Consider the following 23,953-nt stretch of genomic DNA (forward strand, 5'->3'; position numbering starts at 1 on the left):
TTAATAAGATCATACAGAAAGATAACCACAGTTTCATACTCCCTGGTACTGCCTGTATAACATCTCAGAGCTGTGTCATCATGACAGGAATTCACGTTCCCTTGCTTCATATGCAATTCCCCAAAGACACTTTCAGAATCACTACTATGCCTAAAACAAGCCTTCATAAACTGCAAATGGGATGCACGTTACTTATCCCAAGGTATCCAATCTCTAGGCTGTAATAATATTCACTTACCCACAATGCATCATTGCTTGGATCATCACCAGGAATAAAGCAACTGCAGGAAAGATCTGCCCTCCAAGTACACAGATTGAGACTGCCATTGTCACACTCCACGTCTACAAACTGACCCCAAACATCTGATTCTTTGAAAGGCCAACAGGAATAGACTGGTAACACTGAACTCTAGGGTCTGAAGAGTGCTTAACACCTGGCTTCTCTGAAACATATCTTGCCTCTGGCCCAGAATCATTCCATTCCTGCTTCCTTTAACTGTCCAAAAATCTTCCCTACAGTTTCAACCTAATTCAAGGCTTTGAATACCACGCTGTTCCCATTTAAACTCTCTTCCACAAATACATATGGAAGCTTATGTAGCAAGGCTGGTTACAATAACCTTGTGATTGCACCATCTTCTCTTCTGGGAGACAAGTTGGTAAAAGTGTAATTAGCGTTTCAAAGCTCTGCATTTGGGACCTCTTAACCCTTAATAGGGCTTTCTAATACAGAAGACAAAGCCATATACATTTCTCAAACAAACTTCTCTCGTGGGGCAGCATAACCAAGGACAGCCTACTGCAGACATCTTCACAGCTCCTGAAAAGCAGCCAGTCACAGACAAGTGTCTGGCTCACTTAAGTACATACAGATCTTTCCAACTACTGCTAATCTCAGTGCAGTCACATTGCCAGATACTAGCCAAAACATCCCCTGACACCTCAGACCTCATCAAGCATATCCTGTAAAACAAAGTGGTCTGCACTCACTCTGACCAGAGCAGTTGACCTCATTCTAATCTCACTTGCAAATAAAGTTGTAAATTATGCTCATAACATACAGCCACTAATCCAAACCAACTCCTCCCATGAGCGCTTATGCTACGTAAGTAGGTGACTGAAGGGTTCTTAGCTATTGGTTCAGTTTACCAAAAGGAACTGAAAGACTCTTGGCACAAAATAAGCATCCTCATAGAAAGCTAGTAACAAAGCATTATCCAGTAACATTTGCTCTCTTACATAAACCCTGAGAGCCAGAGTTTCTCTGCAGTAACAGCCATCACAAGGTTTTACAACAGGCTTAGCAACCACTGCCAATACCTGCAATGAGAAACACTTTTAACTACTGCTGAAATACAATGTTTAATCCAGCTAAAACAAACTCCATTCTCACCTATGCTGAACCCAATCATCACTGTTCCTGTGCACTCACACAATTCAGAGACTCACTGGAGATCAAGGATGGAAACGATCTCTGAAGATGCTCTAGTCCACCCCCTGCTCTGAGAAGGGTGAATTACAGCAGGCTGCTGGAGACTTACCGTGCTTAGTTTCTTATACCACCTTTACTACTTTCATTTCATCCCTTCTGCTCAGGCTCCTCTTCTAGATTTCATCCTTTCAGCTGTCAGGGCAGGATGCAACCTGCCTAATTTTAGGCATCCAAGGTATCCACAGAGAAGGTACTCTTCCAAAGCTCCCTATATAATTAGTGATAGACAGACTGGCAGCAGCAGAGCAGATTCAGAACACCTAAGTTCAGCTCATTTCATGTGATGAACCACACCAGAAGCTTCTTTTTCTCTGCTAAATATACAGGCAGCTTAGTCAGATGCCCCAACAGTTACAGTGCAAATACCCCCATAGAGCACATAGCTGTGGATTCTTATTTCCAGTTAACTCACATCCCTTTGCAAATTAGCACATTCCCAGGCATAGCAGATCAAGATGAGCTATGGCCTGAGCTGCTAAAGCATAAAGACAAGAACAAAAACAAATGAGCAAGAGCTGGCTTTAAAGCACTAAAACAATTTTGACTCTAGTTCACCTTTATCATGCAATAGTTAAGATACTTTTGGACCACCTCCAGTTCTCTGGGTGAAGATGGAGCTCTTTTCATATACAGACACTGATTCACTAAATATTGTTACAAGTTTCTTTTAGAAATTGAACTGGTTTTGGAGTCACTCAAGGCTTTAGGGTACTCTACTCTCAGGAATCAAATAGGGGACAGCATCTTATAAGGGTTCTGATGCAAGTTCATTCTGCCTGCCCTTCAGTCTTTAGTGCTTTGCACTCTTAATGTCGCAGCCAAAGAATTCAAACTGGACCTCTTCACAGCTGACAACAGAGAAGTGTCTGTGCCTACAGAGCACCTCTGCTGCTAAATAGAAGCAGCAAGTGAACAGAGGCATAAAGCAAGCAGGGGACTGTAAGCAGACAGCCAGATTAATGTTCTTCCATTCCAGCACACAAAGTACTCCAATGCTCTCTAGCTGTCTTATGCTTTTTGTATGCAACAGTGTACAGCAGGAGCTGACATCAAATGAGGATGAGTAACCACACGGATTCTTATTGTGGAATTCACTACTCTGGATGGGAGGGAAAAGCTAACTGGAAACAACACACAACCTTTTCCATCACAAATGTGTATATTAATGGCGTTCACAACTACCTACCATTCACTTTTAGGAGATAGCTAGCTAGACATGAGAACTAAACCCATTTAGTTCAGAGGAGCATTTATCTGCATCAAAACCAGTGCCACCAGCTTGGGAACTCCTGTGGGGTCTCTGCACAGCACTAGTATTTCAGAAGAGATGGCCTGGGGGTTATTCAAATGCTAATGACATCAACTACCTATCAGCCTTCATAGTGCCAAGTTATAATGCTACAGGACGACACAGATTACAGCATGAGAAAAGGGGAGCTGGATTGCCAATTAAAGCACAAAACTGGGGAAAAATCCCTCACTGGTGTCTTGCAATGCAGTGAAAACGACTGATGTACTATAAAGATGGACCTGCTAGGGAGAATGCAGCATCTGTGGATCAGCTCTCCAATCTCTAGTAGCCACAGGAAGTTATGTATTACAAGCTGGTTTCTAGGATGGTTTTCTTTAAGCTTTAACAAACTGATTTCTACCTTCTGGGAGAAGGATTTCATCTGAAGAATGTTTGCCAAGAAGTTCACTTTCTGACCACAGTTGTGATATGGTATAACCCTGTAGCCACAGCTACAGAATCCATGAAGTCAAGTCAACAATGGATCTAATATTAAGATTAGATCACAGCATAAGACTTTATTCTGCCTTCACTCACTCCATACACAACATCAAGCTATCAGGAGATTTTACTTATGAGATACTCCACTACGATCAAGCAGCACCATTAAAAACTCACAGTCAAAAGCTGCTCTAGGAAAGCAGCAGTTGGAGATGCAAAGTCAGATGAGAGCTGAGGGCCAGCTGAGAGCTGAGTTAACCTTCATGAAAGCTCATGGGCAGCAAGTGTATTACTACAACACAGGAAGTGTTTATAAGGGAACACTTAATAAGAGGATGTCGCACAGTTAAAGTTTTCCAAAATCCTAGTGTCTTCAGAGACTTAAGTACCACATTGAATAAACCAACAGCTCTGAGGATACCGCTCACCAGTTCCATAAAGGCACACTTTCCACTCCCACTGTAATGAGCTCCTGCATTTGCAATTCAGCACTTCAGCCTCTTCCTTACATTTCTGCATGAAAGGCTGCACTCTCACAGAAATTATAAACAGTTCTCAAGTCTGTGATGAAGGTGACAGATATCTATATAGCTCCCAATTTTGCAGAAGAACCTGGGGTGTATTTTAAGCCTCTTATGTTATTTAGTGCCCACTGAGGTAGATCAGAGAATGAGGTTACTCAAAGGTTTGCAACTTTCCCTACTAAGCATTACTCAAACTTGTAACAGAAACACACTGCACAGAAAGCCACATGGCTATTTTCTTTGACTATGCTCCTCTACAGATCTGTCTATTGTGAAAAGCAAGATTAGATCAGGATGCTAGAGATTAGAGATAGCAGGGATGTGTTTTCCCCATCAACCTCTTCTAGCCTTCTGAAGCTCTCAAATCATCTTAGTCCTACTCTGTACAGCTGTTCATCACTGCACATTTGGAGGAGGGAGGTATGTCAGAACAGAATTCACAGCTCACTGACATGTTCACAGCAGAACAGGATTAGGTCAAGAAGACTTGAGCCATGGGAGGCAATCACACCTGCAATGCCAGAGGAACTGGAGAATCTGCCTGCAATACGGTTTCCAAGGCAACCACAGCAGCCTCTTATCATGATCACTTTCATCACTAGAGCAGAAGTGAAAGGTTACTGGGCTAATTCTAGCTGCAGCAGCAGCCAAAACTCTATCCAATTCTGTGTATCACAGACTCCTCAACATCTATTTTAACTGGCTGTAGGTTAGAGCCAGTCATTTGTACTTGAACATTAGCCCTAAACACAGCTAGAGTGGTCAGCAGATTGGGAACCTGCACCAGGAGGCACCTTGGCTAATGGGTCTGGTTGGAAAATGTGACTGCTGAGAGATCATCACCCTAGTTCTTATTTGGAGAACTATCATCACATGCTCATATAAATCCTTCTTGTCACAGTAGGAGGACATTTACCCACCATCTTAGAATCACAGAATCACTGAATAGTTAGGGTTGGAAAGATCCTTAACATCATCCAGTTCCAACCCCCCTGCTGTGGGCAGGGACACTTCACACTAAACCACATCACCCAAGGCTCTGTCCAACCTGGCCTTGAACACTGCCAGGGATGGAGCACTCACAACTTCCCTGGGCAACCCATTCCAGTGCCTCACCACCCTTACAGTAAAGAACTTCCTCCTTACATCCAATCTAAACTTCCCCTGTTTAAGCTCGAACCTGTTACCCCTTGTCCTATCACTACAGTCCCCAATGAAGAGTCCCTCCCCAGCATCCTTACAGCCCCCCTTCAGATACTGGAAGGCTGCTATGAGGTCTAAAGAATGAGGTCTAAGAATCTTAGCTAATTTTCATTGTGATGAAGCCTCAAATGCTTTAACAATTGCGTGTTAGCAGTGTCAGGACGAAGTCTAGAAATTCACTCAAAGACACATGACCCAGAATTCTCCCAGGGAGCCAAGCTTTAAAGAATGGGGTAGCTTATGTGATTTGGGGCAAGCAGCAGCAGCTGAACATTACACTTTGAAATCCTAGATTCTGAGTAAAGGCAGGCTATCAACTGACTTTAAGCTTCACCTATAACCTCAGCACTTCACCTGGAGCCTTACCCAGTGTAACAAGGCTACAGAGGGCTTTGTTTGGCAGCTCCAGCAGAGATATCCAATGCTGCATCATTATTACTTTTATAGCAGGTCATACTCTGAATACGTGTGGGCTATGGAAAAAATCTGCAATAGCAAGCTCTTTCTTTGAATACAAGTAAGTGTTCAGTCTCTGGTCTGAATCTATTACCCCGAAACAGCAATGAAATCACTCAAAACCTGTTAATGTAGAGTGTTGAATCACTCAGCCCTCAAGCCATGCTGAGTCTTGATCTCCACATGAGGTGGAGGACTCGGAGCAACTCTATCTTTTTAAATGCAACCCAACAAAGTCTGCTGGCAAAGCCAGAACAGACAAACACTATCTGTGTTCATGGAAGGAAAACTACTGTGTTTGTTGAGATGCACATAACTGAATAGATGACTATTTAAACAAGGTGGGAGAGAAGCATTTCAAAGCTAGGTAACTATCACAAACCAGTAACCTTTCATCTGCAGACCTCCTGCTGAGCAACAGGAATATCATCAAACTGGCATCTATGTCAATTTTTAAAGCCTCCTGCAGAGTTCCTTGGCAAACACTGTTTTTTCTTCCTCCTCCGAGCTTCCACTGAACTGAAACCAAAGCCCTCTTTGTTCCACTATTTCATTAGCATGTCTCTGTCCATCCTGAAAGTCAATTACTATAAAGCCTAAAGGAAAAGTTCACGTTGGCAAAAGAGAGGTCACAAGCACTTCAACAGCAATGGAGTTTTTAAGTATTTACTGATTTTCAAACAGATTATTAAAAATGTACATCTGTCGATTACTAGATGCCAAAAGATATCTATGACTTGGCCCTCAAACCGCTGAGCAGTGTCCTCCTCACAATGTGACTTAGGACAAAGAGAAAGTTATGACAAAATCAAGCCAAGCAAACCCCAACCACAATAAAAAAAACCACCAAAAACCAACCCAAACCCAACCAACCCAAAAACCTCAAACCAAAACAGCAGGCAGAAATATTCAGCTTAAAGAAAAACAAAGGCAGTAGGAGTTGGTGAACACAACACTGCGCTGTGGGTTCCTTGGATCCAGGAATACTAACTCCTGTTACAAAAGGTGTAACCTCATCCCACAAACAGCTCTTTGGGGAAGCACAACAGGACAAAAAACAACCCATAAGACTAGCAAGCTGAAACAGCCCCAAGATGTGGTGTTCCACTTGCATTGCCACATGCAGTTGGCCAGTCCTACTGAGCGAGAAGCCAAACTGTACTTACCACTTTCGCCATCGCTTTAGCAAACAATCACTTCAAGCATCTTTCCCTGTATGGATGTTTCCTTGGAGACAACCACCCCATCACTCATGGCTGTTCACCAAGGAGAAGAAAGTCCAGAGGGCAGCTTACAGCCCACACTACCAAGAGCCTTGGAAGAGCTGCCAAATGAACTCTCAGGTTCTTTGATGAGTCTTGAAATAAAAGGCGAATGTGGAAGACTTAAAAATATGCTAGTGTTATACCAGTATTTTAAAAGGTTGAGCTAGGATGAGACATGTCAGTCTTGTCAGCCTGACATTGATTCCAGACAAAATAATGAAAAAGCTGATATAAGACTCTGTTAATACAGGATTAAAGGAGGACAGTGTAATTACTGCCAATCAACATCGACTTTACAGGAAAATATAACTTGTCAAACTACCAACACTTTTTGGTGTGATTACAAGTTTGAATGCTAAAGGTAACAATGTTGATGTAATATATTTTCACATGGTGTTTTACTGGGTGCCAGGAAGCACAGTGATGCAGCGTTATCATACCAGCTGATTGCACTAAACTGCACCGGTAGATAAGGAGTCAGGCGGGAAGGCGATACTGGGACTCGTTGTTGTTCCAGTCCTACATGCAAATCAGGCTGCTGGCATGGAGATATCTCTGTCTGTCATGTTGACTAGTATTGCTTCGTTCTCTCCCTGAACTCCCACCTACTCTACCCATCTGTTGCCACCTTTCCTACACTTCTCATGGAAGCGCCTTGGTGCAGGGATGGCCACCAACCCCTGACCAGCACAAAGGGCTCTAATCCTGACCTAAGCCCTCTCTGGCTTGTCAGAGTCATTCTGCCAAACCCACTGTGTTGCTGGATTAACCCCTCTGCTTAGATAACCTGTAATTTTTAGTGGTTCATTAAACCATGCTGCTCAAAGAATTTATTCACAAGTCACTCTTTCCTAGCATGGAGCTACTTTCTGTAACACTTCCATGAGAACGATACTTGAACAACAGAAAGCTGTTCCTATAAAACAGAGAGCTGGAAGTAAACATGGACAGAACCTGACAGCATGAGCTTTGACATTAAGAAATGTAGTCAGCATACCAAAGTTATTCACGCACCCATAAGATCTCCGTCTGTTGCGTTGATTTCCTCTCCACATACGGGAATAAGTGTGGCAGGAGCATAAGGGGAATGGGGTGTATTTTCCCAAACAACAGCTCTCACTCATCCTTGTCCACAGAAGTCTATTGTCCATTTTTAGACAGCTCTCAGGTTAGGAATACAAGGGGGGGTTTGGCATCTTTTCTCAAATGCTGTAGAGGTTGCGTAAGAAATACATTTGGCACTTATGCATTTAAACGTAATTCAGAAATGACAGTCTGGATACACAGTAGGATGAAGCAATTTAAGGCACTCAAGCTTAGATTAGCCTGTGTTAACAGGAAGATAAATGATTGATTTTTTTCCTTCAACTGAGGCTGGCAACCTCACCCATAACTACCAGACCAGGGTTAAAGTACTTCTGAGCTTGAGCAGAGGTTTTTCACCATGACAGTGAAGAAAGAACTACCACAAGCTCTGCCACGGGCTAACTAAAAAGGAAAGCATACTATGACAATGCTGCTGACCAACATAATGCACAAAAGAAATTCTCTGACTGTTCCACGACTGCAACCTCATTTCCTAGTTTTCATCTTTCATACCTCACCTAATCCAACTTCAACTCTCCTGGTGTCTGCAACACATTAACATAGAATTCACAGAAACAGCTAGGTTGGAAAAGGCCTTTGAGATCATCAAGTCCAAATGTGTTTGAGCACAAAGAAACATTTTAAAAGCTGAAAGTTTTGTACAGACTAAAACAGAATATTAAAGCAACGTATCTCAAGCAGCTGCTGCATTAGAATTTTATATCTAAGTCAATAAAACCCTTTACTGTGGATTATCAACCATTTCAGGTTCCACAACACTGTAGGAGCCAATAAAACTTGCCTTAAGTAGGCTCAGCACAGCGCCATACAAAAAGATTGATCTTGCTTTTTGAAACTCGCATGTTTATAATTTCTGCCTTCTTTTTGCTCATCTTGGCGTATACACAACAAACAAGCACGTGCATTTTGGGGCTTGAATTCCCTAAAATGTGCAAGGAGAAGAAGCCAGGCCGTTTCCCAGCCGCTAAAGAACAGGCAAACTGCGAGGAGGGCTGGAGGAGGGCTGAAAGCAGGTGTCTCCAGCAAAGCAGGGCCACACTAGAGCTCTGCAGTGTTGCCTGGCAGCAAGTAATTATCTGCCAGTGTGCTGTTTCCACGTGCCAACAGCCAAAGCCCACACAGGCAGCAAGCATGGGAAAGTATGTGCGTCAGCTAAAGCTACAGCCTAGCTCCACTCTTTCCAAAGGGAAAAAAGCAGAGGTGGTTTGGAGGTTAGCCTTGCAACAGCAAGGTCTATGAACCATGTACTCAAACCAAGATATCCAGGGAGACTAAAGTCCGAGAGATGCCTGAAATCATAGCATCACAGAATGGTTTGGGTTGGAAGAGACCTTAAAGATCATCTGGTTCCACCCCCTCTGCCATGGGCAGATACACCATCCACTAGACCAGGTTACTCAAAGTCCCATCCAACAAAGACCACTGCCATACTAAATGAGCCATGCAAAGCCAACAACAGTTCCACCCCAAAATGGCTGGGAAAACTCCAGTGAAGACTCTAAAGAACGGGTTAGATGATTCCTGTTCAAAATGGTTTAGGCATAGTTCATCATGCCTTAGGGTAAGGAAAAGGATCATGCAGCCTCTCAAGAAACACAGCATTCCTTTTCCCTGGTGGTCTTGGGATTAACCTACAGGAAGGAAGAGAATCACATCCCAACGTACCTGTCCATCCATCATCCCTCATTCTCCCATAAGTTCCAGGCTGATTAACCCCTGCATTGGGGTTAATTACAGAGCAACTCAGACCCAGCCAAAAAAGACCTACCCTTAAGACCTGTGTCATCTCCAACCATCTCACTCATGAACTGCCACAGTGCCGTATTCCTCTGCTTCCCCACCTCCCTTCCCACCTCCGCCTGCACTTTCAGGCTCCCTGAAGTGCCTGTGTGCTGTACGTGGTGGCAGCTGAGGTTTTTAATATGCACCTATTAAGATCCTAATCGAATCCTGCGTTGCCTTGTGTGCGTCTTGCCAGCCGGAACACGAGCAAGGCACCCTATAATTCAATTAGAGGGACCTGCAGCAAGCTGATCATTAGTCTGTCAGCTTGTTAAGAAAAAGACATGTAGGGATAGGGGAGGAAGTTAAACAAAGGCAGAATTGTTAACAGCACCCCTCCCCAGTTTATGCAGAAACTCCCATACACCTAACATGTACTTGAAATGTGGTATCTCTAATGCCCAAGCACTTGAATGACAGCTCACCGAATTGCTCCAACAATCCTTTCTCTTGTTTCAGGCAACACAAACAGTACCTCAAAAGTTGGAATTAGACTTTGCCTCATCAATTTTCCTCTGCTCAGATTCACAACAAAATACCACTAATATACATGAGTACTGCAACCAAAGAAATGTTATTACCTGCCAAAACCCTGTTGACAGAGGTATGGGTGGCCAAGCCAGGTTGTCCCCGTTCATGGAAAATCCCAGCGTAAGGCAAGTACTCTGGCAGCAAGAAGCGCCTGCAAAACAAAGAGAGTAAGCTTACATAGAGAAAGACATCCCAGTGTACTACAGCTCTGGACAAAAACTGCAATTACATTCAGGAAACATTCCAGCAGACTACAGCAGAGGGAAGACTGGACTCCTGTGCTTAGCCAACCACTTCATTGCTTCAAACAAAAAGAAAGCTACAGATCAGATCCTTCTTTGATCAACGTGGCTGTGAAGATCAGTATTAACCAAGTCCTTTACCTGCCACAATAGCTTCCTAATCTCAAATCAACACACTGTGCTGAAAATCTCCAATCAGATTCTTTTCTCCTCCTTCTGCCTTCACACCATAGCCCCAACCTGCAGGTAAGAAGCACTAAGACCAAGCTGTCCTTCAAATGTCACATGTTTATACTAACTGATCATACTAACATCCAATCACAATCACAAACCAAGAATACAGCAGTCCTGTGTAAGAAAAGGAATCCATCTGAAAGCTGTACTGCAGCAGGCATCTCCAAGATTTCGACACCCTTTGATAAGTACAAGCCTTACCTTGGGACAAAGCGCCCCAGTGACGGTGCAGACATGCGGGCATTCCGAGGAGCTCGGTGCCTGGATCGGTCTCCATTGTCCCTTCAGCAAAAGCAAAGAGAAATTAAAAATACATTAAAAATACTATGTCATAAAGTATTCTCCAAGGAAAGAGAAAACCAACAATGTCACCTTGTCATCCTGAGTATGCTACTGAGATTTGATGGCTCTCTTGTGTAAGTCATGTTTGTAACGTTCCAAATTCATACAACTCACTGTACCAGAGACTCCTGATAGTTTTACACAGGGATTGCCTAATGTCCAGTTTCTTCATTGTATCACAATGTCTCAAAAGTATCAACAAAACCACAGTCAACGAATCAGTGTCAGCACCTGAGTAAATGAATGAGAAACCTTAGAATGTGGACTGGGAGAGCAGAAGCAAGCATACCCCAGTCCTGATGAGAACTTTCTGCTAGTCAAAGAGCTCTGTTAAGTTTCACTTTTTCATTTCCGAAGTGCAGGCAAAAGAGCATAACCTGCAGACTATCCTTTTGTGCTCCTTCCCTCAAGGTCCAGCTTAAAGTGCCATCAGAGTTTAAGACAGTCTCATCTTTTGCACGCTTTTCCAGTGAAATCAGAAATGTCAGGTGGTATCAGACAAAACTGTACTGCCTCAAAACACTCTCATTCTGTTTCACCATAAATGTGTGGGCCCTGGGAATGAGTGGAAAGGGTCTAGTATCTATTGTCTTACAGCAGACACAGGAAAGTCTTCTTCCCAGGAGAGCAGTGCAACACTGAACATGTTATCCAGAGAGGCTGCAGAGCTGCCATCCTTGAAGTCTCAACTAGCTAGACAGAGCCGTGGCTGGCCCAGTATGGTTTTGACAATAACACCCCCACAACAAGCAGGAGCACCTCCAGAGTCCCCAGCAAACAGAATCCCTGATATTGCATTCATAGGTTACAAGAGGAGCTGTAATTATACAGCACTAAAACTGCAAGAAAAATAATGAGACTCCATTAGTCACTCTGGAGCTCTAAACAGACCTCTGCAGCACTTTATTCCCCGTTCAGAAATCTACTCTCTTCATGACCTTGCACAAGCAGCAAGTCTATTCTCCCTGGATCTCAGGTCCCTATCTGTAACTGCAGCCCTACTCGTCTCCTTCCCAGCAGCTGTGAGGAGAATATTACTCGCAGAGCCTTGGAACCTCTAGGAAATGGAATACTCCTTATGCAACACACTAGCAGCCCATTCCCAACCAGCTCCAGCAAGCTGTGCATTTTACAACTCTTCTTTTTTTGTTTTGCTTTTTTAAAGTCAGTGAGCAAGAAATGTGGGCTCAGAAGAAAGTCCATTACGTGGCTGTTTCCCACACACTTGAGGAATCAAGAACACAAAAGCAGAGGTTGTTCTGCAAAGCTCGGTAGCATTCCAAGCTATTTCACTTAAACCAAATCCAAATCTAAGCTCAAAGCTTCCATTTCTCCTCCCGCTGTGGACACAGCATTTGCAGTTGGCAGTCAAAGCTGTACACCACCCTGAAGTTTCTCTGTAACAACTGCAGGGTTCCTGAAATCAGCCAAGTAAAAGCTGCTGCTGTTTTTTTATCAGAGGCCTCCAGCCTATTAAGATGTGGATCAATAACAGAAGGAATCTTGCAAGCTCCAGTGCTGACATACCAACTTTTCCTGCTAAAGAGAGCAGGCCAAAGGGAAAAGGAGAGTCATGTTCCACATCTTGCCACACAAAGTAAGAGCTAGTGAAAATCAGACAAGAAATACACTTTTTAAGAGTCCACGCAGCAGTTTAGATGAAGCTGATATGCAGCCCTGGGAGAAAAACAGCAAAGTGTTTTTCAGGGTTTGCATTTGCTTTGGACAGTTACTACAATTACAAGATGCTTTTGAAAGGGAAAAATCTCAGCAAGAGGAACCACAGTAGGACTGCACCCTGCAGAATCTCCAGTTGAAGAGGATCTCTGCAGCAGGGTTCAAAAGGAATGAGGAATTAGTTCCAGCAAACAAAAGAAAAGAAAGGAACAGAGTATCCTACAGTCGAAATCAAGAGACAAAGAAATTAATAGTTCAAGTTCTTAAAAACACCACTAAATGCTTTCAGCATCCGCAAAAAACATTTTAGGACCAATTTTCTAAGCAACCAGACTTTCTGATGCAGAAACCCCAGTCTGTACTGCCCCATTCACTGTGCATACAACCCTCCACCTGTACAAAAAGCCTAAAAGGGAAAAAAATAGAGACTTTTCTTCAGTTTTCACCATGTCAGACACAGCCTTTACTAATTCAAGAGGTAGAAATCCATTTTTAATATCCCCTTTAAAAACAATGCTTAAATAAACCCCACACTCCAACTGCCGCTGCCCTATAACTCAAACAGCAGAATTAGGAATGAGAAACAGTAACTACCCTTTGAGAATTCCTATTTACAGCCATGAAAGCATAAGACACTCCTCTTTAGCACAGGGGACTGTATTACTAAACATTACTCTGAATCACTGATTTACAATCATTTTGATCTAAACTCCCATTCTCAGCTACATGCAAGAGCGTTTTTAAGGGTCTAGTGGGGAGCAGCCAGAACAGCTGATATGACACTGGTACCAGCTGAAGATTATTTCTGCACCTTCTAAAAAGGAAAGAGCAGTGAAGATGGGTGGCACTTTGCGTTATTTCTGTCCCACACGCAGCCTGCTGAGAGAGGGAGGAGAGCAGATGTTAGCACAACTGCAGTGCCACCGTGAAGCACTCCGGCAATGAGAAGTTCCCAAAGTTCTCTGAAGTACTGGTGAAAACCTAATGCTCCACTTTCTATTTAGCATCAACTGCCTACAAACTCATTAGCTAATGATTTGCAGTGGAGAGTTTAATTAACATAACCTCCAAAAGTAGATCCCTCAGAGAGGGTGTGTCTACATAAAAAAAGAAGCCTCTTCTGTAAAGCAACTTGATAACCTTGCAAAAGTAACTGAAACAAAAAGGTGCCACAGCAAGTGCCGCAGAAGGGTTATAAAGGTGTCCTGCAATGCTCTTTGATTTACGTACACTAGCAAATACGAACAGCACAGGGAAACTTCTTCAGTGAAAAAAGTAACAATGAAGGAACAAAGCAACCCATTGAGCAAGATGCAGGGGAAAGAAACAGAAGTAATCAGCATGTAAGGTGAGAAGGGAGATTTAATACTGTAATTATTACTAGACTAATTTGTCTCAGAAGGAAAACTGCAAGAACCAAGAAATGGTCAAAACAATCTAAGGGTCTGCCTGAAAATTCAGGTTATTCATAATTTGTTCAGATACTATGTGGGACAATCAAAACAGTGGTACGGATAGTAGGAGTTGGTAGGGGAAAACCAGCATTAATACTAACACAGAATGGAGAGGAAAAGAAAGCAATTCCCAAACATCCAGGAGATTTATGGACATTTAATAGGACATAAGAAGGATGAAAGTTTAGGATAAACTGGGTAAGACAGTCAAATCTTCTTGGATTTTTCTGCTATTGTTTCATTTGCCTGTTGAGAAAAGTCGACCAATGTAAGTATAATGGAGTAGCAACACCAGGTCTGAAAGCAGAGATGGAGATGCAAAACTTTGCATCCCAAAGCTTGGAGAAAAAGGCAGTCCTTTTCATCTGGTGATGGGTTCAAACTCGAACAGGGAAGATTTAGGTTAGATAAAAAGAAGGAGTTCTTTACTGTGCGAGTGCTGAGACACTGGCACAGGTTGCCCAGAGAAGCTGTGGCTGCCCCATCCCTGGCAGTGTTCAAGGCCAGGCTGGACAAGGCTTGGAGCAACCTGATCTAGTGGAAGGTGTCCTTACCCATGGCAGGGGTTGGAACTGGATGAGCTTTAACGTCCTTTCCAACTCAAACAATTCTATGATTAATAATTGAGTGAGTACAGAAGATAGTCAAGACTATCAGAAAAGGAAAAGCACTGTGTTATGCTTTTCTATCTTGGCAAGAATTCTCCTTAATATTTAGAGACTGTTGTATCAGGAAGTGAAATTAAACACACGGCATGGGATTTCTAATGCAATCTGTTGGTTTAACCGTTCCCATTGTAGTCAATATTAAAACTCTCACTGACTATACTGCCAACAGAATTAGGTCAACAATGACCATTTTGAAAAGCCATTTAATTAATAGAGCCAGCATCAGTGAGCCAGGCAAGTTCATAAGAATCAAATTATATCAGAACAAGCCAATTGTTCCATATTTTCAGCATTTTATCGTGTTTCATGCGATCCCATTTAGAACACTAAATCAATTTCTACTGCAGAGGTTGGACACTTACACACAGTAGAAATGCTAAATAATTGGTTAAGAGGCATCTACTAACACCCTTAAGGGCTGGCACTGGATTCAGTTGCACCATCTTGACATAACAGAAAAAAACCCAAAACAATAACAATTTCTCATTACTTCAAACTTTGAGCATCTCCACTTACTTGCTGTCAATTTTTAGCACTGCAGGAGGTTACTTCAAAAGAGGTAGCACAGAGGGCAGGAGTAGCACAAAGACTGTATCAAGAGCTCAGAAGAGGTTACCAGAAAATACAAATGTATTTGGCTTTAGAGGTTAGTCAAGTCTGATCCCAGGTTCTCTAAAGAGGATACCTGGAGGTTGTCATATTACGCTGGCCATGCTCAAGAGGAAGCCAATGGAAACAGATGACATACATCCTGAGAAGTGAGTACTCACAAGAGCTGCATAGGACTACAAGGCAAAGCGTGTGCTGTTTTACAAAGTGTACAGAAGTAGAAAAAGGTGGAGAGTGGAACATTACATCTGCTGGTGATTCCAAGAACATGTCAATCAACCTTCCCAGTACCATCCTGATGGGTAAGGGATATAACAGTGCTGGGAACACCATGACAGAAAGTTCAGTACTAGCTTACAACTGAGAGGAGAAGCAAACACCAGAGTATGTTAAAACTTCAGTTTTTCCTCTGTCTGGTCCTGCAAGGTCCTGAGCATCTACAAATGATGTCAGGGAAAACTGGGAGTATTTCTAGGAAATAAGCCTCTCAAAATAGAGGTAAACAAAAAACTAATAAAACCTTAACATTCTGAATATTTCAGCAAAATGCAAGTATCCTAGAAGGCAACAGGAAAAACCTCGCTGGCAAGCTGACTGCACCTCTGCAGAGAGATATAGTAGCTGGAATAACATCTCCTGGATCAGTAGAACTAGTCTCTTAATAAGAAAATATAGGTTGCATCCAGTATATCCACTTTACTCGGAGTTGTAAACTCAACCCAAAAAACGGGAACCACCCTAATTATGGCTCTAAGGACAAGGGTATCTCACCTAAAACCAGGACTATGTTTAAGAGCAAAGATTCAAGACCACTGACTTATTTCTGGGCAGAGAAAAACACACAAGTCAGGAGAGTACTGGTCTCTCAAAATGGTACAAGCATTGACATCCACAGACATTAAAGCGATGAAAACACTGATCAGGAATATACGTAAGCTGGTAAAAATGAAAGGTATAAATTTATCCACCCATTTTTGAAGGTTATGACTGTCACCGAAAGAGAAGTACTTATGGTAGAACAGAAGGAGACAAGAAGAAAATTCAAGCAAAGAGAAGTATCTGCTACACAAAAAGCCATTCTTGGCACTGCACGTATTAGGAGCTTCCCAAGTATAACACTGGAAGCCAAACAAAATTGATGAATGAAAATATTAAGAGAAACTGCAAAAAGCAATGCTGTCCAGCTGGAGAGACAGGAACTAGAAGAATAGATTTTGAGCATAGCTACTTAATACAGTAATGGGCAAGTTAGTCACCCAAGGCATGGTGCCTTTCAGTCTTCCTATGCTCTTTTGAAGGCTAAAATGCCAGTCTTTCGCCAGCACTTTTTTCAAAGGAACACCAGGGAAAATTTATATCTGTTTATCAGCTAAAAATTCCTATAAAGCAGCAGACTGCTGAGTTACTAATGGCTCTCCTGACCAGAGGGAAACAAACCCCCAGCCTTGATTATCTCTCACAGGACTGTTCAGGGGAAATGTATTTTCCAGATTAAAAATGGCACTTCAGAAGATCAAGTGTTTCAGAGACGCATCACATAAGAGAGGATTTATCACCTGGTCAAGAGAAACCGCAGCACTTTCCCATTAAATGCCAAGGATTAATTGCTTCAGAGAAAGACTGATCTGGAACCAGAACGAAGCACTCACTCTGATCTAGGCACAGCATCCAGTCGTCTCGATTTTAATCATCTCACTGTGTGCTGGGATCACAAATTGATGATGTGTTTCAGAAGAAGCCTGATACGCTCCATAGCTATAGTGAAACATTACAAAACAGAAGCCACATGAAGGTAAGGAATCCCTACTCCCCAGCATAGACTTGGTGCAAGAGTATTAAGGAAACCACTGCATTCAGTGTTTTATTAACAAAACAAAACAGGACATCCAACACTACAAGTAACCTTCCTTTGAGACCCCTTAATTAGCCATTTTCAACTGTCTACCCAAACATGAGCATGACTAGGGAAAACAGTGCTATGGCTAATTCTAATCACTTGGAAACTTCACAAACTGTGCTCATTAAACACAGTTTGCAGCACAAATATAACATCAGCTGCCCCATCAGGCCTCAACACTGGAATAAAGTGTCAAAAATAAGCAACAATTTTTTTTTCTTAAATATACTGCACTGTTATGCTATTGCTCTTGCAAAGGAAACAGAAATGAAACCATAACTGCACAAACAATGCTTATCTGTTAAACCTACAGGCTTGATGAATGCTAACCACCGCCTGCTCCGAATAGCCAGCAACTAACTAATAACAGCTTGCTTCCTAATCACTCCCATTAACTCCAGACATCACCTATGAGGTGACCTAATCTGATTTAAGAGTTTCACAGACACAAAATAAAAGCAAAAGGAAAACTATGACCAGAGCTCCTAAGCAGCAGAAAAGCTCAGATCTACCATCATGACATCAAAGCTGTTTCTACAAGCTCAAGCAACCAACAGCATGGAATATGATGTGAACTTTTCTGGCAACTGCCATCTTTCAAAAGGCGCTCATTCTTTCATTGCTCTGCTGTGAAGACACTTGCCTTGCTGGAATGTGACTTAATGGTAAAACAATGTTATGCTGGAGAGGTTAGCAATATCCTGCAGTACCACTGCAAGGAAACAGTCACTGCCTGTCACTGCATCCAGGCAGTATTATTAGACATTAAGTCCAAGATAAGGGGAATATAAAAGACTGTCACAAAAGATAAAGATAAAAAGAACAGGGAAAATGAAGCTGCAGGCTACTATGAGTAGATCACAAGCCAAGCTAAGACTCTACCTAATCCTTGAAAAATGAAGTTCAAAGAGTAGATTCAATATCATTCCCGTTCATCCAGGAATTGTTAGCATTCTTAGCCTGCAACTGTGTTTAAAATGATGAATACAGTTAACATAAATCGTTGTGTTTCTGGAAGCAACATCCCAGCACTAAGTGCTCCAGAAAGCTGTAACAGAGAAAAAACAGTGACCACTAAGTTCCACATAATTCAAGTCTGCCTTGAAAGTCACCTTTCATAAGGCCCATGTTAATCAAAACCACTTATGCAGAGGAAACAGCATCAAAACCACAGACAAAGGGGCTCTGTGAAGCAAACAACAAAGGCAGCTACATACAATAAATAACAATCCTGCTTTTAATATCTTTATCTAAACTCAAATAACAAATTGCTCAAATAAGAGAGACAGCACAATATATCCCATCTAAGACTTCCAGAAAGAAACTGCTGGGTTTTCTGCAGTATACTGGTGTGTCATGAATCCTAAAAACCCATTTCCATCAGCATTTAAGTGACATGAGAGAGCCCATATAGATTCTCACATCTCCTACTACATCTTCTGTTAACCTCACACGTAAATATCAGGATGATGAGAAAAATTAAACCCACCCGAATTGCTTTTAGGAACCTTGTGGTCTGGATATGTACCTTTCTACCACTACACCAAATGGCTACCATTGATCAAGTCATCTCTTACCCACCTTCATGAAGCCCTATCAGAACTTAGCATGTGGTATCCCATCCATCCTGAGATGTCAGCTTAAGTTCTAGTCACCATACAGAGTAAATCTCTTTCTCGACTTCTGGGATTTCCTACGCTACACCACGGACCTCCATGAGCTGCAAGGGAATCTCTGCTCCGTTGCCAGGAGCACCTCCTGCCCTCCTTCTGCACTGACCTTGGTGTTTGCAGAGCTGTTTCTCTCACATATTCTCACTCCTCTCACCAGCTGCAATTGCTTCTGTGTGTTAACTTTTTTGCCTTCCTAAATTACATTATTCCAGAAGCACTACCACCATCACTGATGGGCATGACGTTGGCCAGCAGCAGGTCTGTCTTGGAGTCAGCTGGCATTCATTCTATTGGACATGGAGGAAGCTTCTAGCAGCATCTTACAGAAACCACCCCTGTAGCCTCCCTGCTGTCAAAACCTTGCCATACAAACCCAATACAGCTTCCCTCCCCACAATGACAGCACTTGTCTTGCTGCTCAGGAGCTGCAGATCAAAAGCTCCATACTTATTTAAAGTCTCAGAAAAACCTTGAGCCATTCCAATCTCTCCCTTCCCCTGCCAAGCAAACCTGGCTCCTATTTGAAGAAGTTTCTTTTGCAAAAACTGAAGGTTGTAACAGGAAGGATAAAACACACCCTGAAATACATGAGTACACAGTGAACAGCTGGGAAGGAGGGCAATAACGACCAAGACTGGCTGTGCAAAGAGTTCTACCCATGGGCTCTTAGTAGTTGTTGAGCTAAGGGAAAACAGCAGGAGCCTTGTAAATTGATTGCATTTCTGCAGATTACTGCTCCCATTGCTCTGTGTCTCTAGCAAACAGTGGCATAGAATCAGACTGAAAAAGTAGAAACTGCAACAGACCCTCCTGGGAAGAAGGAGAAAGGAAAGGAGAGAAAAGCTGTAGACATTAGAAGAGTGTAATGTCCAAGCTCCTTTGCATCTATATTTTAGCAGGCAGCCCACCCTCAAAAGCAGACAGTCAGGAACAGTCACACCTTTAGCCTTGGCTGAAAAGCCTTTATAGAACTGCAGTGAAGGATTTGAGCAAGGCTTTCAGACAGCAAGCTGGTGCACTGTCCTATACATATGCGTTTCAGTCTGACAGATAAAATGAACCTGTATTTGTTCCTACACTTAGTGCAGACAAAAAGGGACACAAACGGCCAGAATACATCTGCAGAAACACCTTCACATTCTGATTATGGTTACAGAGTTAGAATCACGAAACAAAATCAGCTTGTGCCATCTGAGGAGTCCTAGCAGCATCACCCACAGTCTCCAGCATCAGAGCTCTTCTAGACTAAAGGAAGTCTCTAGAAGAGGCCCAGCCAAACTTGTTGAAGAAGTCAAAAGAAAAGATAGTTTTGCTCTAAAAATCTAATTTTCCAATGAGATACAAATACAAAGCATTCAAAATACCCCTTAAAATGAGGAATTTCAACCTCTATGATTTGTCTATAAAGACAATTTTTACCAGTTATGTTGGAAGACTAAAATGACACCGTTCTCCATTCAAAGATTCTTATCCCAGAATACCAGAAGCTTTTTCATTTTAGCTTAGGATTCTGCTAAAACTAACCTTAAAACCCACACATATCAATCTATCTGTTAATAACCTAATATTACAATCTGTATATATACTACAAACCATATTAAATGCTTTCATGCAGACATGACTAAGTTTACAGTTGTCAGTTGTATTCAACAAGCAGTGAGATGACAACAGTGACAGGTTAAACACAGGCAGCGCATGGAGAGAGATAACATCTTATTAAACCAGATAACACAGGTATAGCTGTGTCTCCCTCCTCCTCCCCTGTCCATGAAAGCTGGTATAATAGAAGGATATTACTAATGCCTATAAAAACCACTCTTACTTCACATTCTTAGACCAACACTACTGCTACTGCTATTACAAGCTAAATGTATTTGTGAATTAATTCAAATGAGATTCTGGAGAAACTGCATGGAGAAAAATCACATCAGTAGGCTGGCTCACCAGAGAAGAGGCTTTAGCTTGAATTCAGAGGCCATAAGCACACCAACAGTGTGAGTTTTCATGCCCCTTACTAGGGCATTAGGTAAGCAAAGCTGAAAAGATACAAAGCTGAAAGAACCCTCAGAACCCCACAAAAGACCGAGAGCCAGGAGTCTCCCTGGCACACACACAGGGCTCCCTCCTTGCCCGGAGCTCCATGGATAGTAAAACCAGCTGGTGTCTAATGCCCTTTATATCTTTCTCTTGATCACTAGGAGAACGAAAGAAGAGAGAATATTTATTAATTGCATTAACCAGTTTAGAGAGATAAAGCACCAAGGCAATTTGCTATGGCTTTTATATAAAAAAAAGCCCCACTGAATTCCAGGAGAAAAGCATGAGCTGCAGATAGCTAGAAACAGGAGCAACTCCCTGTCCTACATCAGATCTGGAGAAGCAGAAAAGCCAGAGCATCTAAATCAGGGCAGAAAAAGAAATACACGAAGAAATACACGACTCTGCTCATATGAGCAAGCAAAGGGGGGGATACAGGAGCCAAAAAGAGAAGCAAGAATTCTGTATGAGATATTTCATTGTAAAGTGTCAGCAGAAGAAATCAAATGAGTCACGAGAAGTTCCAGCTCTAAGGACCCCCGCACAGCAGCTCTCTCTCATCAGCCAGGAGAAATAACGCAGTAGAGAAGGGAAAAGGCAGAATGTCTTGAATGCACAGACCAGAATTCAATATTAAATATTCAACCAAAGAATTCAGCCACTGCACATTAAGGAATCAACACTTCTTTTTGCCCAGTATGAAATGAAAGACAACCTTAGCATAGCTGATTGAATTGCTTCCCTGACTAGGTGCTCTCACTGTGTGAGCATTATCTGCAGGGGAACACACTTCTCTGCAGACTTTTGCCCGATGCTCTGAATTAAGAACTTACTATTTTTATTTGCCCAGCACAACAAGCCACCTCAGACAAATAAAATGGAATAATGGAAATAAAGGTGCTTGAGAAGCACCCGCCTCACAAAGCCACCATATTTCTCCTCTTCTAGACCACAAAGCTGCTTAGGAAAAGCTACCAGGCTGTGATTCTTCTGCATTATCTCCCCTCATTTACATCTTAAACAAGGCCACAAGGAGAGGGGAAGACATTCACTCACCTTGTACTTCTGAATACTCAATTGCTGAAACATGAAATGACAGCTATACAGAACAACATTCTAAGAGAGAAAAAAGTCTACCACCACTTAAAAAGTGAGAAAGGGATTAATATCTTGCATTTCTGGGAATAGCTGGTGTTACCAGTGTCCTTCATAAAGGGACTTCACCCTGACACAAAGGACGTGGAGTTGTAACAACATGCCATCTCAAGTATGGGGCACTGCAGCAAGGGAACACGAACATCATGATAGTAGCAAAGTTGACAGCATCCTCTGCTGGCAGCAGCAATATAAAAGCCCAAATTTTAGAGGAGTTCACCATTCCCATCAAACACACCTCCCTAATACACTACCACTGAAGACTACTTCTATGACCATGCTCAGAATCACTCTAGGTTTTAATCACAATATACACAAAAGGGGAGGAAGGGGGAGGTGTGTGGAAATAAATCAGTAAAATACTTAAAAGTACTCACGGAAAATTCCATATTTAAAAGGAAGAGAAAGATCAAATTCTTTTTCCTTCTAAAATGGATTTTAATTTAAACTCCTGAGCTTTCAGTCTCCTATGCCATCTAAGCAAGCCATTACTACCATTTACTGGAAATGGTCTGCAATAAATTTGTTTGCTAGGATTACACTGGGTATCACTAGAAGTCCAAAAGCAGATGCTGGAGAGCAGACTTTATAAGTTTGTCAGAACCACTCAGAAAGAAATACAGTGGCTCACAGCGGTGCTCTTCTAAGGTTTGGATGCAGAGTCATTCCTCACTTTGACACAAAAGGCCATTTGTTCTCCTTCCAGGACACAGCCTTAATGCAAACTCATGATCACCAAGTCCTCCAAAAAAACTATACCAGGAACTTCGGCTAATTTGACAAAGCTGTACAGATAGAACAAGCAAAAGTAACAGAGCACGTGTGGCTGTTTCCTACAGCCTTAGACCAAAGAACCACTATACAGTACCTATAGATAAAAAGCTCATCCACAGCACAGAGAAGTTTACTTCTAAGGACACACGCTTTCTGTGACACAGTTACTCAGTTACTCTTAGTGGTTCCTCTTCTCTCTCAATATTTGAAAGCTTTAATAAACTCTTGGCTCCCCATCTGTTCCATGAGAGATTCTTCTTTTCTTTATTTAACCAGTCTTTCAAGTGTGGTTGAGATAGCCTGATGTGTTGAAGGTAGCCTAAAGCATCCTTAATTTTCCTAACAGAAATGACAAGACCCACTTGTAGCAATCACTGCTCTGATTATTTATTGAATGACTTAACTTAAACTGTTCCTACAGGAAGCCTGAGATGTCTTTGATTGGTAAACAGTGGGAAGCCACAAAGCGGTCTTGTGCTGACAACAGGCTCAAGCAAGAGGACACAGCAGCATGCACACTTACTCAAAGTCTTCAAATTCCAGATCGTTTCCCTCTACAGATGGGCTTGAGTTCTCTGAAGTGGAAGAAGAGGAGGAGGAAGAGCGGAGACGGTTTTGTTGGTACCGCATAGAGCGCTGTCGAATACTGTCCCTCCGGGAAAGATACTGGATCATCCTCTGAGCATAATATGCAGCAGGAGACAACCTGAACAAGAGATACATGGACTTGTTACACAGGTATACAACAACAACCAGTCCTATTTTTCCTTCCGAGTTCCAAGTGCCAGGACAGTAACAGCATATCACACAACTGGCTGTTTGCATTTTATTCATGAGTAAGACAAAGTGAATAAAGCAAGCCAGTAAAAGTAATTTTCCCTTTATACACTCCCAGATGATTCCCTTCTTGTGTAGACAGAACCACTACACAGTACCTATATACAAAAAGCTCAGCCATAGCACAGAGAAGTTTGCTTCTAAGGACACATGCTTTTGGTGGCACAGTTATTCACTGTTAAAGTCCAGAGACCTCAGATGCTTGAATGATCACTTCTTTAGTCTTACTTAGATTGTACTTGAACTCTAATTTGGGGGGAGA

General features: G+C 42.3%; 1 protein-coding gene across 3 annotated transcripts in view; it reads right to left on the reverse strand.

Moving 5' to 3' along the window:
- The window catches only part of AMBRA1 (autophagy and beclin 1 regulator 1), a 130,715-nt gene that overhangs the window by 68,273 nt on the left and 38,489 nt on the right, over positions 1–23,953 (reverse strand). For 2 of the 3 annotated variants that reach the window (XM_057408797.1, XM_057408799.1), the window contains 3 exons: positions 23,378–23,560; positions 10,770–10,853; positions 10,143–10,243 (listed from right to left, as the gene is read on the reverse strand). In XM_057408797.1, the coding sequence (XP_057264780.1) occupies positions 10,143–10,243; positions 10,770–10,853; positions 23,378–23,560 (368 nt within the window). The remainder of the gene's footprint in view (positions 1–10,142; positions 10,244–10,769; positions 10,854–23,377; positions 23,561–23,953) is intronic. The other variant, XM_057408798.1, reaches the window with a different exon arrangement.

This window comes from Pezoporus wallicus, unplaced genomic scaffold (genome assembly GCF_028554395.1).
Source record: "Pezoporus wallicus isolate ANWC-B61680 ecotype Strahan unplaced genomic scaffold, APGP_CSIRO_Pwel_v1 contig_6382, whole genome shotgun sequence".
Lineage (NCBI taxonomy): Eukaryota > Metazoa > Chordata > Aves > Psittaciformes > Psittacidae > Pezoporus > Pezoporus wallicus.